Below are 17,195 nucleotides of genomic sequence, written 5' to 3'. Positions count from 1 at the left end.
AAACTGTGATGGATCAATCAAGTAAGGAAGATTCCCCTATGGTAAACGGCAGAGCTAAACCTACCGGTCAGCGTTCTCAGGCAAGAGCTGATACTGCTGGTGGTGGAGGTGGTTCGAATCGTTCGCCATTTATCAAGAGAGATAGATTAAAGAGAAACTTCTTAAAGAGTCGAATGAACTCTCGCCGTGTGGTAAAGAAGGATGATCCTGAACTCCTAGAAGAGAGAGAAAGAGCTTTGCTTTCGTCTCAGACTACGAGTAACAGCATTGATATTAAACCCAACGTGAAAGTTAAAAAAGAAGTCTCTAGTAATGAGGAACAATTTAATGAATACCCATTGAGGGCCGTATCAAAGGAATCCTTGGAGAATATGAGAACTCATCTTTTAAAGTTTCAGAGTAAGAAAAGAATCAACCCTAATGAATCGTTTCATCCACCAATTAGATTGCATAGAAAGGACACCAGAAACTTACAATTCCAATTGACAAGAGCTGAAATTGTCCAAAGACAACGTGAAATTCAAGAATATAAGAAAAAACAATTGCAACCACAGCAATCACAGCTGCAAAAGGCATCTCAAACTCCTAACTCAGTTAATACCGCAAATCAGACACCATCCGTTTCTGCAACACCCGCTGTTGTTGGCTCATCCACAACTAACGCCACACCAGGGTTACAAACATCAGCAGCTTCTGCTACAACAGACACAACAAACCAACCCCCAATAGTAAATGGTATTGTAGATGGTCCTACCACTACTGCTCCCACTGCAGTAGCCTCTAACGGCACAGAAGCCTCAACAACCGCTGTACCAATGATTACTCAATTAGAAGAAGCAGGTATGGCAGAAGATCCAACTAAAGTTGGGATGGTTAAATATGATGGCAAAGAATCTGAATTACAAGAGGAGGCTACTGTGGATCCATTCGCAGATGTGTCTCCAGATGGTGGTGGTAGAGCCAAGAGAGGTAATTCAAGAAGAAAGACAAGACAACTAAAAGTACTAGATGAAAATGCTAAGAAATTAAGATTCGAAGAATTTTATCCCTGGGTTATGGAAGATTACGATGGTTATAATACTTGGGTTGGGTCATATGAAGCAGGTAACTCTGACTCATATGTCTTATTGAGTGTGGAAGACGATGGTAGTTTTACTATGATTCCGGCAGATAAAGTTTATAAATTTACTGCTAGAAATAAATATGCTACATTAACAATCGAGGAAGCTGAAAAAAGAATGGATAAGAAGAGTGGTGAAGTTCCTCGTTGGTTGATGAAACATTTAGACAATATTGGGACTACTACGACAAGATATGATAGAACAAAGAGAAGATTAAAAGCCGTTGCTGATCAACGTAATGCTGATGAAGATGAGGCACATGACGATAACTCGGAAGTGGAATTAGATTATGATGAAGAATTTGCCGATGATGAAGAAGCTCCAATTATTGACGGTAATGAACAAGAAAATAAAGAATCAGAACAACGTATAAAGAAAGAAATGCTACAGGCAAATGCCATGGGGTTACGTGATGACGAGCAACTACCTGATGAAGAAGATGCTGATGATTTATTCAACGAAAAGAAAATTGATGAAGAAGGAGAAAGAATCAAGAAGGCATTGCAAAAAACAGAATTAGCTGCTTTATACTCTTCTGACGATGATGAAATCAATCCATACTTGTCAGAATCTGAAACAGAGAATAAGGAGGAGAATGAAAAAATCAAGAAAGAAGACAATGAGAACGAGGGTAAGGAAAAATTGTCTAGAAAGTCATCACCAAGAAAGAAATCCCCAAGTGTGACAGCACCACGTCTTAGAGTGAAAAGTATCAAGGATTGTATTATCATATTAAAGGGTAGTAAAAAACTTTTGAAAAATTTCCCCAAGGGTCAATGGAATCCAAATGTGAATAAACGTAAGAGAGAAGAAAGCATGGGACCTGAGACACAAATAAAAGAAGAACCACAGGCAAATAATGCTTCTTCAATTTCAAAATCTCCATTGATCAAACAAGAGGAACCACCATCTAAGAAGATAAAAACAGAACCCACGGAGAATGGCACAATTCCGTTAATAACAGAGCAAGACATCATTGACGCTATTGGTGATGGCAAAGTTAATGTTAAAGAGTTTGGAAAGGGTATCAGGAAGAAATACCCAGGTCCTGAAAATAAGAAGTTAATGTTTGCCATTGTTAAGAAATTATGTAGAAAAGTGGACAACGAGCATATGGAGCTTAAAAAATAATAGACAAAGAGAATTCGACCCATATATATATATACATAGTTGATAATGTTTTCAAGTAGATAATCTTCCTACTCAAGGAGTATTTTAATCTAAAATGAAAAAAAACATTTGTGATAAAAAACTGTTATTCTTTGTAATAAATAAATAAATAAATAAATAATTAAATGTAGTTTACATGCTAATTTTTCTTAATTTATAAAACTTCGACAATGTCCTCATCGTCATCATCTTCGTCCATATCTTCGTCGTCGTCGTCGTCGTCATCGTCATCATCTTCTTCTTCAGCAGTCTTAGATACCAGTTCTTCAACGGGTCCTGCATTTGGATCACCTCTCATTAAGGTATTAACGATTCTATAACATAATTCACCAATATCTTCATCCTCTACATTTTTGTGCAACTCTCTAACTAATGGATAGACTGATTTACTTCTCATATATTCTCTTGCATTTTTAGTGGTACATAGCAGCAGTATACTTTCCAAATGAGAGCAAATAATTGCTGGTACAGGATCTCTAATTTTATCTTCTGGAAGTAATTGCAATTCATCGGGCAAATTAAACATATCCTCCTCATCAATTTCAGAATCTTTATAGCTGGTAATCGGTAGGAGAATATAGGGAAGTAGATTAATATTTTCATCAGTTAACAATCTTTCGTGAATCTCTGAATCAAATAATGAATTCTTAATTGTGGATGCGATACCTTCTCTTCTGGTCTTTGAATCATACTTTTCAGTAAAAACTAATAATTTTGAAATTGGTACTACACCATCATATTCTTGTTCTGAGATGAAATATGATCTCCCTGCTCTGAATCTGGAAATATCAGAAAAGAAATAGGCCAAATAATCAAAGTTAGCGAATTTATTCAATTTTCTATCGTACCCCATAACAAAACAATCCATCAGGCAATCCATAACTTTATTACTCTTAAAGACGGCATCCAGCTTCTTCCCTTCGTCCTTAACAAAATCAAAGACGCAGGTAATAGTATCCTCCTTTGCCAAGTTACTCAAAAGGATACACATAATATCAGCAGAAGTATTCTCCAAATCACAAATTTTCCAAGTCAAAAACTTTAAAAATTCTGTATCATCAACGATCATCTTCCTCATGATGGCATCATCACACAAATTGGCCAATATAGTCACAGATTGTTGCACGAGAATCTTAGATTTCTCCTGTGCCAATTTCCTTAAATCTGATAACGCCTTGTAATTATCATATTTGAAAATGGAAGCATTTGCACCTGTGCTGAACCCTACCAGGTTATCTAATGCAATTTGAACCACAGCAGGTTGTGGAGAATGTAGGAAAGAAACTAGTTCTTCTAGTTGAGATGGCATGTCAAAATTTTAGTGCTGCTAGCGTTAGATACTTTAACACTCAGCGATGAGATGAGATGAGCTGGGCGTTTAAATAATTTTTCAGCATGTATATTTTTCAAATTCGAGAAGGTCGTAGAAGGCGATAGAATTTCTGAAGATAGCTTAACTTTATAAGAATACTAGTCCTAACTAGTAACCCTAGAACCAGTCCCTAGGAGCAGAGCAGAGTTCACCAGGAAGAAACAAGCAAAAACAAACCATGAGCCAAGCAGAAGACCAATTTTCACGTGTGAGGTCGACAGTAAATGTCGGAAGTAATAAGAAATCACTACTTTTCGTACAGGACAGTACCATGTTAATTATAGGCCTTGGAGCGGGAATACTACAATTAGAATCCTTGAATGGATTTCTGATGTTTGCTATTTGTTACATTCTTGTTTCAATCGTCTTTGTTCTTTGGCTTTGTGAGGGGAAGCCTGGAAGATTTTTCGAAAATCCAATACAGGACATCTTGATGGACTCGTTCTTTAGAGAATTAATGGGGTTCATTATGGCGTGGACCTTTTCATATGCATTAGTTGGATAATAAGTAAATAATCAATCAAACAGGTAAAAAATACAATAAAAATATTGATAATATTTATATGGCATAAAGGAGATACATATATACAGTTGAAATAAAATATTTAGTTAGAAGTATGGTAAGTAAAAAAATCAAAAAACGAAGAAATAAAAATAATCAGTTAATCAATCAATCAATCTTTACTGTCTCCACTAAGGATGCTAATTTTTCAATACTCGCCAAATGTCTATTACCCAATGAATTAGATTTATTTAATTTATCCAAATAACTTCTAATGGCAATGACGATTAAAGTTTTCCCCTCACCTTCGGAGACTGTCACTAATTTTTGTACCACATAATTAGCAAATTGATCTCTCATCATTAAGATCATTGGTGCATTGTCTTCTAGATTTTCTGCATGCGCCTTATCTCTGGGCAATATTTGTCGAATAATTAGATTTCTTTGCTTTTCATTACCATAAAGGATTGCTCTCTCAACGACATTGGATGCAAACTTATGTTTGGAGAATTCCACCACATTTTGAGAGACAATGTTAACAATTTCTTGCTTTGTATTCATCATTTCTTGAGAAACGTTTGGATTATTATCTTGCTGTTCCAAGATGTGTTGAATGACATAATTACCGTATTGGTCTTGAATTAAGTATGGGATGAAATCTTTTAATTCACTTAAGATAAGAGTTTGATCCTCTAAAGATCCGAACTCTAATAATCTTTGAATGACACGACATCCGTAAGAATGTGTGGATAAATGGTAAATGTGACCATGTAATGAGTCAAGGATGAAAGGTAAATCTTTCATTGGAATACATTCAATGGCTTTTTGAATTACATGGTTACCATTTTGATCTTTAATCATTTGTAAGACACATTGAGATAATTCTGAAACCAACTCTAATCTTTGATCCGGCTTAATGAATTCTAAGGCCTTTTGAATGACCCTACATGCGTACATTTGTAATGATAAATTTTGCATCTTTCCCTTGAATTGATCAACTAGGATATCTCTCTGTGTAACTGACCCAAATTCAAAGAATTTTTGAATGACATAATTACCAAATACATCATTGGATAATGAGATGGCTTCATCTCTTAATTCATTGAATATGACTTCTCTTTCCGAAGGTGATGATGTGGTAGATAATTCATGTTGAATAAATCTGGATCCGTATTGATCTTTACAAAATTCTAAAGTATTACCAAAGATATCCTTTAGAGTGAATTTCTTATTATCTGGGTTATTTCTTAATTCTTCCAATAATGGAGACCTATGGAATGAAGAAGAGGATGGTGCAGAAGGCTGTTGCGATGACGTTGATGCAGATGATGATGGAGCAGACATATTATTATTTTTATTCCCCTTCATCTTATGTTTTGGATTAACATTTTTATTATTATTATTATTATTTACATGTTCATGAATTTGATCAAAATGTGCTGCTGGAGAATGTCTCCTGTACGAATTTTTACTATTATTATTATTATTGTTATTGTTATTGTTATTGTTATTATTTGAAGGGCTGTTATTTTTCTGTTGCTTTGTTGGTTTATCCATGTTATCCAAATATGGATTTGAATGTTTGTTGCTGTTAAAACCTTGTTGACCTTGTGGTGGTGGTGGCGGCATAAACATAATTGGATTTGGTGGAGGATAAGGTGCCATTTGAGAATTATCTATCGTATATTCTGTATTATGATCACTATTACTTGCCTTACCACCCGGTATAAAAGGTTGTGAATGAGGAGATATCATTTGAGATATAAATGCAGTGGGGGAGCCTACGGGGAAATTGTTATTGTTGTTATGATGTTGTTGAAAATTCTGATAAGGTGGATAAGGTGGATAATGACCACTGTTAGGAAATAATGCAGGATGGAATCCATGAGGTGGATAAAATGCGCCAGGAGGTTGTTCATTTTCTGGATTTGGTCTAAAGATGGGGGCTGTTGCCGCGTTCCAGATGTTATTTTCTGTAGTTTCCACAGATTCAGAAATGGATCCAGTTTCTGTGTCCGTGTTATTATTCATGGGCATAGTGGTTTGAGTAATGACACTTGCAGTGGAAGACATATTATTATTATTATTTTCCAAATAAGTTTGAGATTCCAATTCTCTTGTACCTTCAATTAATGACTTCCCAAACTTTTCAAAGAAACTACCGCCCATGGGATTTGATGAAGCAGATGAAGTCATCGGATCTGCAATGGTAGCGGAATAATGTCCTAACAAATTCAATCTCTTAAGATGAGAACCATTAATATCGTTAATACTCTTTGAAACGTGTGGAAATGGAGCTGGAAATTGGGGTGGAGGTGAAGAATCCGAGGAAGATGGAGAATATATATTTGCCTGTTGTTGATTATAATAATTTGGAGCAGCACCCACAGAAAGTGTATTTCTAGTTTGATTTTGATTATTATTTAATAATAATATTTCCGAGTCGATATCACTTTGATTAAAGCTTGATCTTCTAAAACCACCAATTTGTTGAGCTTGCGAGTTAGCGTTAGCAATATTATTACTGGCAGAAAGGGCACTCAGTGAGGAAACTATCGAAGCCAGTTCCGCATCCATTTGTGATTGATGTTGAGGTTGAGTATTGCTACCGTTATCATGTGAGTTCCGATCCAACCATGGATCAAGAGCGTTGAGAATCGTCATTTTGTTAGCGGACCGATAGGCGAAGTATGTTTGCAGGTTGAACTACTGTTTATTGTGAACAATCTTGTTGAAATATCGAGCAGTCAGAAGAGTTAGGACAGAATGTAGTCTGGTTCCTGAGTGGGACTTTAATTTGATTTGCTCATCAATGAAGTGTTCTTTTTTGTTCTCGGATTTTAAAATGGACTTTAGCCACGAAAAAAAGGAAATTAACATAGACTCAAAAAAAGAGACGTTACCCTGAAAATAAAAAACGGGGTAACATGTTGATTACTTAATCACCTTTTTGCTTACGTAAATTATAATCATCGCTTTCAACGAGAATTCTCGAGCAGCAAAGGCTTTCTGCGCAATTTCTCTGGGCGCCACTCCGAAAAGGTTAACGTTTTGTTTTGCGCCCTGTCCGATAATTACACAAACGTCGTTTAAATTCCAATTTTTCACGTATAGATAGATAGACAGCTCATCCCATTCTATATTTATACAGACATTCTTTTGTTCTTGTGGTCGGACTATCTCATTTGATTCAGAACCACAATTATTACCACACGATGGTTTTTAAATTTTGCATCAACACCTCTCGTCGTTTATTAGCCGCTTTCATCCTGAACGGATGTCTAACAATAATATTCATCCTCGCATTATATAAGCATTATGTCTCCTCATATCTGGAATCAAGCAGTCCTTTCGAGAAATTAGTGACAATCATATCATCTCCCAAATCATTCCTTCAGAAAAACAAAAATGTCAAGAGAGATCACGTACCAGATTCCGTAAAGGAAAAGCCAGTATTGGAAGATTTGAAATTACGCCCTTCCTTAGCTTACTATTATAATCAGTACGGTATCGAAATTGAAGAATTCAAAGTAGAGACTGCAGACGGTTTTATTATTGATTTATGGCACCTAATTTCGAAGACTACACCTGTTGCATTCCCACATTCTTCCGAGAGACACCCTATCTTGATGATCCATGGCCTTTTACAAAGTAGTGGTTCTTTTGCATCCAATGGACAAAACTCATTGGCTTATTATCTCTTCCATCAAGGGTTTGATGTCTGGTTAGGTAATAATAGATGTGGATTTGTTCCAAGTTGGAACCCAAAGAAAGTCAATTCAAGGAAACATTGGGATTGGGACTTAAATGAAATGGTAAAATTTGATTTACCAAAACTAATTGATACTGTTTGTAAAATTACTCAAAATGAAAAAATTTCCATCATGGCTCATTCTCAAGGAACAACAGAATTGTTTATGGGTCTCTTAAGAGAGAATGAATTGAATTTAAATATTACTTCAAATATTGAAAATGTCGTTTGTTTGGCACCTGCTTTATATCCGGGTTCCTTGTTAGAAGATTCACCCGTGTTAAGATTATTATCATTAGGGATAGATTCAAAATCTCTGTTTGGAAAGAAAGTATTTTTAAACGTCATGATGATGGTAAGGAAAATCTTCTTGGGGACCAGCTTTTTCTCATTTATTTGCTACACTTTTTTCTCGTATCTTTTCGGCTGGAATGACACCTTATGGGATGAAGGTTTAAGAAATAGACATTTCCTCTTCTCACCAGTTTTCGTTTCTGTAAAATTGATGCAATGGTGGTTAAGTAATGATCCAAATAAAGAATCATTCATTAAGGATTATAATCAATTTTTCCCACAATATAAAAAATGGTTTCATAAACATCAAAGAAAAAATATTCCAAATTTCTTATTATTTGTGCCGGGCCAGGATAAATTGGTAGATGGAAAAAAAGTAATCAAGCATTTCCAAGATTTTGAAATGGATACATCCTATAAGATTTGGTACATTAAGGAATATTCTCATGTGGATGTTTTATGGGCCAATGACATTATTGAAAAAGTGGGAAAACCAATTGTTATGAATTTAAGGTTACCAAACCGTCGTCCAACTACAGCAGATAAATTAAATTAAATTAAATTAACTTTCGAATTTTTTATGCATTCTCTTTATAATTTGGTGATAATTATATATTTATTTATATAGTCTATTTTATATCTTATTTCAACGCGTCAAAGAAGAACCAGCTTCTTTCTTCCCTCTCTCATATAGTCACATCTAAAATTTTACCAACATCCAATGATTTAATATTCGCTAAATCCTCCAATAACGGTATAATATCTAATAATTCATTATCATGTGAATCTGAAAACCATGATGAAATAGGAATGGCGTGTTGTGGATGGAAAATATAAGATGCAGGTGAATTATCTAAAATAATAATCTCAGACAAGGGTCTCCCCATCTGCGAAAGATTTTTGATATAATTCCCCTCATAATTGTAACATGCCTCTCTAAACAGACGATGATGTATTAGCTGTCTCCCCGGGTCCAATATATCTAAAAGAGGATCCCCATACCGGGCCACACTAGCAGTGAAAACAACAACTTCAAAGAGTTCACCGACACGCTTAAGGAACTCCTCCACGCCGGGCCTCTTTATCACATAGACGTTATGGATTTGTTCATCAATGTTCACAGGTAGTACAAAATCTGCAGTTTGTAAATACTTGAAGGAAGAATGCACCAATGTCTCATCCAAATCGAGGACCAGACATTTCTTCCCGATTAATTTCTTCTCAGTCTTGGGCGGTAAGAGGGTGTTAAACCCAGGTGCGTGGTATTGCATGGGTTGCAACAATGTCAAATCGATAAATTCATCTTCTTCATCTTCATCATCGTACGTTGTCGTCGTCATTGTCGTAGCCATTGAGGTGGTCGCCGTTTCAGCACTATAATTCCTAGTTAAATCTATATTACTGTCAGGGTGTGATGATGTCTGTGTTATTATATTAGGATCGGAAGTGTTTTGATCCTGTATGTATCCCACATCGTTCTGTTCTTGTTCGTGTGCTACATTTTGAGATGCTCTTTGCGCAGCACTCCTAGAAGAAACATTATCTCTTCTGTTTATATTTTGATGATCTGTTTCTCTCTCTTCGTTAGCGGACTCCCTCGCTTTAGACTCGCTTCCAGCGGTTGGTAATTCGTCGGAATCCGCCTCTGCTTCATCAACTAATTCACATCCCTTCTCATCATCACTAGTGGTAGTAGTTGCAACATCATTGTCTTTCCTCTCAATAGGCTTTGGTGGCGATGATTCAGATTGTTTCTCCTTCTTCTTAGATCGCTCACGTGATGACGAATCCAATGTATTACCTGACGTATCTGACGTTGTGCTAGTGCTCTCTGATTTTTTACCATTCTTTAAATTAACTGATTCGATATCCCCTTTCTTCAATTCATCCTCCTTTTGTTTCTCATAACGCTGAGGTGACCTAGAATGACGAGAACGATGACGTGGTTGTTGGCGATGTTGATGTTGATGCCTTGATCTCTGTTTATGTGTCCGGCTTGAATTTATATCTGATATGTCCTTGGATTTGGGCTCAGGGTTGGTTTGATACCTTGTAATGGGTTCATCATCTTCATTGCCACAACATAGTACGCTTGATATAAAACCCATTTCTATTTTGATGATGATGATCTTAATGAGTTCTTTGGTCTATAAGTAATAATGATTATAATAATAATAATAAATGCAGAAAAGTGTTATGCAAATGGATCCTTTATATGTAAGATTTTAAACCTTATTAATGTTCTCTCTTTTGCAAAGGATATAACCTTTTTTATGCTTTATAACAAAAGGAGAAGATGTTCACGCTAGTTGCTATTGCAAAAAAAGTTTCAAAAGATGTAGGAATCTGCTATTAAAGTGGATGGATAGTCGAAGTATCCACAATAATTGTAAAAGCTTGAAGTGGTTTGATTATTATTTTATTCGATAGAATACCTTTTTCGTTTTCAATATTTAGCGTTATCTATTTGGCTGGAATTGATTGATGTTCTAATTTTCTTTTCCTTTACTCTTCTTTGTTAGAGGTGAAATCAAATCAGCTGTTTGGGACCCTATCTAGACCCTAGGGTTTATACATTCCGTATTTAGTGATAATGAACCCTAACTGGGTAACATGTAATAAGTTGCTATAGAATATTAGAGTAGTAGATTAGATCTAACTAGAGTTTAAACACGTTTAAAAAATTGTTATTATTACTATTATTATTTTTTTTAAAACTTAGTTAGAGATTAAATTACAATAAATCTAAATAAAATAATTGAAATGGGAATTATTGAGTTAAATTTAATATAGTTTACTTTCTTCTGAAAGAAGTACCTTCAGACAACTTAGCCTTACCACCGGTTGGAGTACACAAAACAGTAGAACAGGATTCACATGTGACAGCGGTTTGAGCATGGGAGAAGACAGTGGTGATGTTCAAACAACCTGGACATTTGACATCCAAGAAGAAGGATCTTGGGCCTTGAACTAAAGTCTTCAACTTGTGCTTTCTGGCTTCAGAAGCAGCAGTTGGGTGCAACAAATCTTGAACTAAAACCTAAATTAAAATTTTAAACTCAAAATGAAAACAAATTGAATAATGGATTGTTAGTAAAAAAAATTCTTATATTCAATAAAATGGGGGAAAAGAGTGGTGAACAGTGAAAATAATATGCATGAAGCAAATTAGTAATGTTATATTCATTCATAGTCAGGTATTGATAAGCACAATTTAATAAAGTAAATTCTTGTTCGAAACACCTTGGGTTCATCTTAAGTAAAGTTTTGAAGCCACATTATCTTTGGTTTAAATATGTCACGTTGATGGTATAGCAATAGCTTCCACCTTCAAAATGTATAATTGTTTTTCTTATAGTATTTTCTTCTCATTATAATCGTTTAATAGTATATCTTTCATGAAGGTAGTGGATCTTGAGCCGTATGTGTAATATCGAAAGGACGTTTGCTTCGCATTGTTTCAATCATTTCATAGGGTCTGGTGTACTTGAGCTCATCATTCATAGGTATCCATTTTTCGTTTCTTTTTTCTGTATTTCCCTGTTCTTATTCCATAATCGTTCGTTTCATCTCTCCCTGATCATAGCGTGCTATTAACATACCATCTTGGACTATTGTGTGTTCTTGTTTGTATATTTAATTATCCTCTATACGTGTAATATTACGAATTTCATTAATAACTAATGCCTATTACGCCCTAGTTATTATTTTTTCAGTATTGGATTCCTGGCTAAGCAGAGCCCTGGAGGGAAAGCTGTCTAATTCCCCAGCAAGACGAAAGTTGTGCCAGGCAGAAAATTCTGAAATTTCTTTCAAATTGGGACGGAACGGGCCTGACTCGAGAAATACCTTTTACATAAATCACAAACGGCAAAGGTGTGGGTGTAAAAAATAATGTATGGGTTTACAGGAATCAAATAATAGGTTTCCTGACGCATAGGGAAAATACATGGAGGATGAATTAAAAAAAATGTCATTAAAGTTCTATCAAAAATATATAAAGGCGTAAAATCATAAATTAATTATTGTCCAATCAGCAGATGACACAGCACGTTGTATCTTTCTTATCTGGGGATGTAGTGGAAGTTGTTATAGTGGTAATCTTCTGATCACTGTCAACAGTACCACTGAGGTCGGGTGCGTTAGTTACAGTTCTGGTACGATTCTGCCTCGTTTTGCTAAAATTACTCATTGACACACCAAATGATGTAATTTTCTTCTCTACCAGTTCACCTTTATCTCCAGGCATTATCCGATCTCCACTTGAAGTAGAGGTACTATCTTCCATTTCATCACTGCTTTTATCTCTTGAATCTCTTTCTAATTTCTCATTGTTGTACTTCTCAGAGCAACCAAAATTTTCATTTGATAAACTGGAATGCATACGTTTCCTTTCTTCAAATTTATAACTTTCAATCTTCAGCAATGTGTTATTTAGTAGAGCCTGTGTATTAATATCATGTTTTGAAGAAACTTCAAAATAATCATTTGCCATCGAAAGACCTGCCTTATTGATAAAATCTTGGACATCCTCCAAATCCACTTTCCTTTCACTCATAACGTCAACTTTTGTACAACATATTATCACTGGTACTTTATCATCAATACCTCTTGCTCTTTCAATTCTACGTTGATACGTTCTTAAATCGTTAAATGAATCTCTATTGGTACAATCAAAACAGAGTATAAATGCATCTGATTGTTTGATTTGTGCACTGGTCAATTCCGAGAAATCAGCAGTTTCAATAGCTTGACTATCCAATATTTCCACATCCAGCGTGGCACATCTTTTCATTAACAATTTCTTTTTTTCAAATTCATAACGATGATGTCTCTTCACATGTTGGACCTCTTCAGGTAGATCGCTCTCTGAAATCCTCTTATTGATCTTAAGGAAATAGTCCCTTAAATCCGTATCCTTTATTAGAAATCCATCATCATTTTTCAGTAAATGTTCCATCAATTTGTCATCGCGTCTTTCGGGAGATTCCCTTATCAGGTCATCCAATAAATTATGGAAGTTAACATTCTTGTGGTATATATCCTCCTGATACGCACCATCTTCAATAATCTGATACATGTTCTTCAACCATCTGAAAATTAAAGATGTCTTCCCTGATTGATTATCCCCCATGATTGTGATTCTGGATCTGTTCAGATCGTAGCACATAGGTATGGGCTTCGACTCAAAATCGAAAAGTAGTAGTGTGGACATTAGTTCGATCGATTTTAATGTGTTGCTGTCTAATTCATTCAAAGGTTTTGGTCAACTTTGTTGTAACTGAGATGAATCCCAGAAGGAATTAGAATGAGGGGGACCATGTGGAAACAATTGGAACTCGTTGGTTATATAAGTTTGCCTGACTGAACCAAAAATCTGGTCTCTTTGAAGGTTTCGTGGCCGTCCGTACCTTTGGAAGATCGGTACGTCCTTAGTCAGAAAATGGTACAATATGAACTGTGTCAAGAAGAACAAAAGAAAATAACGTGGGGGAGGGGTAGCGGCTAGAAGAATGATTTGTGCGAGTGTTTCTTCGACGGGTGGGGTGTGTCACCGAGAGAGATTCAAATGTCTCAGAGAAGTGCCGTGGAAACGTCTCGTAACATAAAAGCTTGTGCCTGGTGCACCGAAGAACATAAAGAAAGAACCGGATTGCAAGGACGGAACCATCATTTCTGTCAATAGCAGGAGTTCCGTGGCGAGACGTCTAGAACTTGGTCCTGGCAGACAGTTACCGTTGCCCAAAGGGGAATCTTCAGGTTGCCCTAGAGAAACCGACTTTGCTTCTAGTCAGTTACCCTTGAGAGAATACGCGCACAGTAGGAGGGGTCCTCGAAGGAAACGGCATTTTTTCAGAAACTCGAGGCTGGTAAGAGAGGTTTTGGGCAATGCGCGCGGAACAATCAAATATTCTTGGAGGGCAATGTGTTTCCATCTACCCCGGTTTTGGACGGCAAAAGCTGGAGAAACTGGAGTTTGAAGCCGGTTAAATGTAGAGAAGGTAGAGATATTAATTATGTTAGGGGGGTCAAGAATGTCCACCCTCTCGGTAAGTACGTAGGGTAGAGAAGGGAGAAAATCTTGCTCAACATCGCCCCAAATGGATAGTATAGCATAAGCGTGACTTACAAGACCCACTGTCCCCGGAAAAACTACTGTTAGAAAAGTGTTTCTCCGGATTTGGCCCAACATCTAGTCTTTTTTTCTTTTGCATAGAGAGGAGTCCCAGACCCTGCGGGTATATCATCAGAATGTAAAGTCGTTTACAAAAAATCGCCTCAAGCGGTCGGTGAAGGAGAGGTTAATCCCGGAACAATTTCCCTGGAGTTCGGCTATAGACAAAGCCCGTTATCACGTACTTTTCCATTTACATAGGTATGATATTCAACGTCACTTTTCTTTCAGACTCTGCAAAAGTTTGAACTCATTTTTTTCTCGATGTCATGGAACTTTTAGTTTTTTCTAAAAAAAAATTCAGTCAACCAATTTGTCCGATTTCACTCTTATTTAATCCATTCTGAATACTTCAACTCTCATTCCTTTGAAATGTTCCTTTCTTTCTTTTTCAAGTTGTTCTAGGCCTGGCGGCTTCATTGAGGGAGAAAAAAAGACAATTAGCTTTGTAAACTTTATTGTATTCTATTCCAAGAAGTGCCGAAATATTTATTCTGATATAACTCTGAGTAGTTTCTTCAATTTATCAATTCTTTAAGCATCGTAATTAGTCGTAATACACTGTCGTAATAAAAAAAAGTAAAATATATCTATATAGTTCATGTAATATACAGTCACTTATCGTAACGGTCTAGCAGATTTTCAAATCTTTTATTTGGGACCAGACGACCAGTGGAATAATCAACCTTTGAAAATAACCACCCAAGTTCAGCAGTCGGAATAGAATCAAGATATTCATCAATATCCTGCCTAGATTTTACAAAACGGGACAACCTGTGATAAGATACTTTAATTTGTCCCTCTCTATCCAAAGTGACACAACTCTCAAACCCCTGATTAGGGGGCACCGAGTTTGTCGAATTCAATACAACGTTCACCTCTTGATCAGATTCGACAAATTTGCCCAGATGTTGATAATTGGCCAAAGAGTCCATCCAAAAGAATTGTCTTTGCCTCAAAAATTCTTCAAGATTAAAACGTTCCAGATACATTCTTCTACCAAAATTCATGCTCCACATCCCTATCGTTACAATATCACCAGGGAAGATCTTCATCGCTAACATAAATATGTCGTCCAAAATATGATCATACTGTTCCTCTGAATTTGTAATTTCTATTAGAGAAAACGCATCAAAAATTGAACGGAAATAAAATTTATCTGTAGACGAAATGGAGGCAGAACTGTGTATACAGTTGTAGTTAATTCCAAATTCATATCGAGAGGTCGGTATGGAGTCAAGGACAGCACCCTCTAATATATCATATATTTCATTCTGTGATAATGGTTCTAAGTACCCCGAAGCATTATTCAGAAATTGTAGTACTGGGTCTTTTCCCCGGATCCAATATTCTCTACCATCAATATATAAATATGATTGACCTGCTTGAAAACGAGGATCATAAATATTTAGAAAAAGGGTAGATAATATTGTCTCAACACCATAGAAGCTAGCAACTTTTTGAATAATTGAATACGTTATTAATCGGTGTGGTATGCGTTGCTCTTGGGCATACACTCTTGAGATCAATAAGTCTTCCATAGTACTCCCAGTGGAATTGGACCCATACGGTAGATCATCCATGATTAATCCCATAACTAACATTGTTATCTTGTTAACTTTTTCTGATGGAGGTAATTCTGAAAAGTTTTCGATACCATACCGAGACTTTATCAATTTATGAATTTCCTTATAAAATCTGTCTCTATACGGCAGTAATAAATCAAAATCTGGATCTCTTGTAGACCACCTCAAGAAAAAAAGCTCTGTATCCTGATGATCAAAAAAGCGGGGGTACCTGCTTATTACTTCTTGCATCAGTTGGAAAGTTAACCGGTGTCTCAAGCTGCTAAGAAAATAACTGGCATGAGTTTTTACATCAAAATCAATTCCTTCCTCTAATGCTTCAAGAAATGTCATTGATCCAATTTTGCTTAAAAAAGGGATGCTCTCAATAACATCGGGTTGGTCAATAAAGTTGAGGTATTCCTGTAGGTAAAGCTTATCATCCGTTTGAACTACGATCCATTTAATTTGTTCAAGTGATTTATTATCTAATTTTTTTCTATTCTGACAGTAAGAATACCAAAAATTCTGAGTATTCACAGATGTATACTCTTGATCAATGCACTTGTATGTTATTAAAGGATCGATTTCTTGATGATACAGCCAATTATAGTGAGCCTTCTGTTTCCATATTTGGTTATTTCTCAGTTTCTGCCCTAAAGTTCTATTACAAAGTATCAAATTTGTAATAGATTTACAATCCAATTGCGTTGTAATCTGTATCCACAGCTCAAGCGGTAGTTGGTCTATACGTGCATCATTTTTCATTCTGTAATCAAGGCTTCCATTTGAGTATATTCTCTTACCAACGATAAACTTTTATTGATATATATCTATTAGTTTGCCTATTCAACGTTCAATATTGGAGAACCAATGTGAGTAAATAAAATTTAATACAGATAATCTTGCAGAAGAGAAAGAAAAACCTGATAAAGAAATTTGAATAAATAGCAAATATAATATTTACAAAGTCATGATTAATAAGGTTTCGTGGTCTAGTCGGTTATGGCATCTGCTTAACACGCAGAACGTCTCCAGTTCGATCCTGGGCGAAATCAATATTTAATTTTTTTTCCTGATCCTCACAAGTTTATTCCCCAAACCAAGAACCAACAGATGACATTTCCCAAAAATGTTAATACTAACTGTCTCCAGGGTGAATAAGGAGCTTTTTTATGGCGAAGGATGAGTATTTATCTTATACCCAAAACGGAAATTTTTTCTCGAAGACCCGAAATGTAAATA

At 35.8% G+C, this 17,195-nt stretch overlaps 9 protein-coding genes and 1 non-coding gene across 10 annotated transcripts; 4 read left to right on the top strand and 6 right to left on the bottom strand.

The window, feature by feature from the left end:
- Positions 1–8: 8 nt before the first annotated feature.
- On the top strand, positions 9–2,252 carry TFG1 (transcription factor IIF subunit TFG1; the record flags this gene model as incomplete). The annotated part of the gene is made up of 1 exon (XM_003673576.1): positions 9–2,252. The coding sequence occupies one exon, from the start codon at positions 9–11 to the stop codon at positions 2,250–2,252; it is 2,244 nt and encodes a 747-aa protein (XP_003673624.1).
- Positions 2,253–2,445: 193 nt separating this feature from the next.
- Positions 2,446–3,600, bottom strand: HGH1 (Hgh1p; the record flags this gene model as incomplete). Its single annotated transcript, XM_003673575.1, has 1 exon — positions 2,446–3,600. One exon carries the CDS (start codon positions 3,598–3,600, stop codon positions 2,446–2,448), a length of 1,155 nt encoding a protein of 384 aa, XP_003673623.1.
- Positions 3,601–3,841: 241 nt separating this feature from the next.
- On the top strand, positions 3,842–4,168 carry EMC6 (Emc6p; the record flags this gene model as incomplete). The annotated part of the gene is made up of 1 exon (XM_003673574.1): positions 3,842–4,168. The coding sequence occupies one exon, from the start codon at positions 3,842–3,844 to the stop codon at positions 4,166–4,168; it is 327 nt and encodes a 108-aa protein (XP_003673622.1).
- A 165-nt stretch (positions 4,169–4,333) lies between these two features.
- PUF3 (mRNA-binding protein PUF3) lies at positions 4,334–6,829 on the bottom strand (the record flags this gene model as incomplete). The annotated part of the gene is made up of 1 exon (XM_003673573.1): positions 4,334–6,829. One exon carries the CDS (start codon positions 6,827–6,829, stop codon positions 4,334–4,336), a length of 2,496 nt encoding a protein of 831 aa, XP_003673621.1.
- A 551-nt stretch (positions 6,830–7,380) lies between these two features.
- On the top strand, positions 7,381–8,766 carry NCAS0A06810 (uncharacterized protein; the record flags this gene model as incomplete). Its single annotated transcript, XM_003673572.1, has 1 exon — positions 7,381–8,766. One exon carries the CDS (start codon positions 7,381–7,383, stop codon positions 8,764–8,766), a length of 1,386 nt encoding a protein of 461 aa, XP_003673620.1.
- Positions 8,767–8,896: 130 nt separating this feature from the next.
- NCAS0A06800 (uncharacterized protein) lies at positions 8,897–10,318 on the bottom strand (the record flags this gene model as incomplete). Its single annotated transcript, XM_003673571.1, has 1 exon — positions 8,897–10,318. One exon carries the CDS (start codon positions 10,316–10,318, stop codon positions 8,897–8,899), a length of 1,422 nt encoding a protein of 473 aa, XP_003673619.1.
- A 686-nt stretch (positions 10,319–11,004) lies between these two features.
- Positions 11,005–11,815, bottom strand: RPS27B (40S ribosomal protein eS27; the record flags this gene model as incomplete). The annotated part of the gene is made up of 2 exons (XM_003673570.1): positions 11,005–11,250; positions 11,813–11,815. The coding sequence occupies 2 exons, from the start codon at positions 11,813–11,815 to the stop codon at positions 11,005–11,007; spliced, it is 249 nt and encodes an 82-aa protein (XP_003673618.1).
- Positions 11,816–12,243: 428 nt separating this feature from the next.
- Positions 12,244–13,425, bottom strand: NCAS0A06780 (uncharacterized protein; the record flags this gene model as incomplete). The annotated part of the gene is made up of 1 exon (XM_003673569.1): positions 12,244–13,425. One exon carries the CDS (start codon positions 13,423–13,425, stop codon positions 12,244–12,246), a length of 1,182 nt encoding a protein of 393 aa, XP_003673617.1.
- A 1,574-nt stretch (positions 13,426–14,999) lies between these two features.
- MDM30 (SCF ubiquitin ligase complex subunit MDM30) lies at positions 15,000–16,718 on the bottom strand (the record flags this gene model as incomplete). The annotated part of the gene is made up of 1 exon (XM_003673568.1): positions 15,000–16,718. One exon carries the CDS (start codon positions 16,716–16,718, stop codon positions 15,000–15,002), a length of 1,719 nt encoding a protein of 572 aa, XP_003673616.1.
- A 216-nt stretch (positions 16,719–16,934) lies between these two features.
- NCAS0Atrna8V lies at positions 16,935–17,008 on the top strand. The gene has a single exon. It is a non-coding gene; the product is annotated as a tRNA-Val (tRNA).
- The last annotated feature ends 187 nt before the right edge of the window (positions 17,009–17,195 follow it).

Source organism: Naumovozyma castellii, chromosome 1 (genome assembly GCF_000237345.1).
Source record: "Naumovozyma castellii chromosome 1, complete genome".
In the NCBI taxonomy this organism is placed as follows: domain Eukaryota; kingdom Fungi; phylum Ascomycota; class Saccharomycetes; order Saccharomycetales; family Saccharomycetaceae; genus Naumovozyma; species Naumovozyma castellii.
This window is presented reverse-complemented; position numbering and strand designations above follow the sequence as displayed.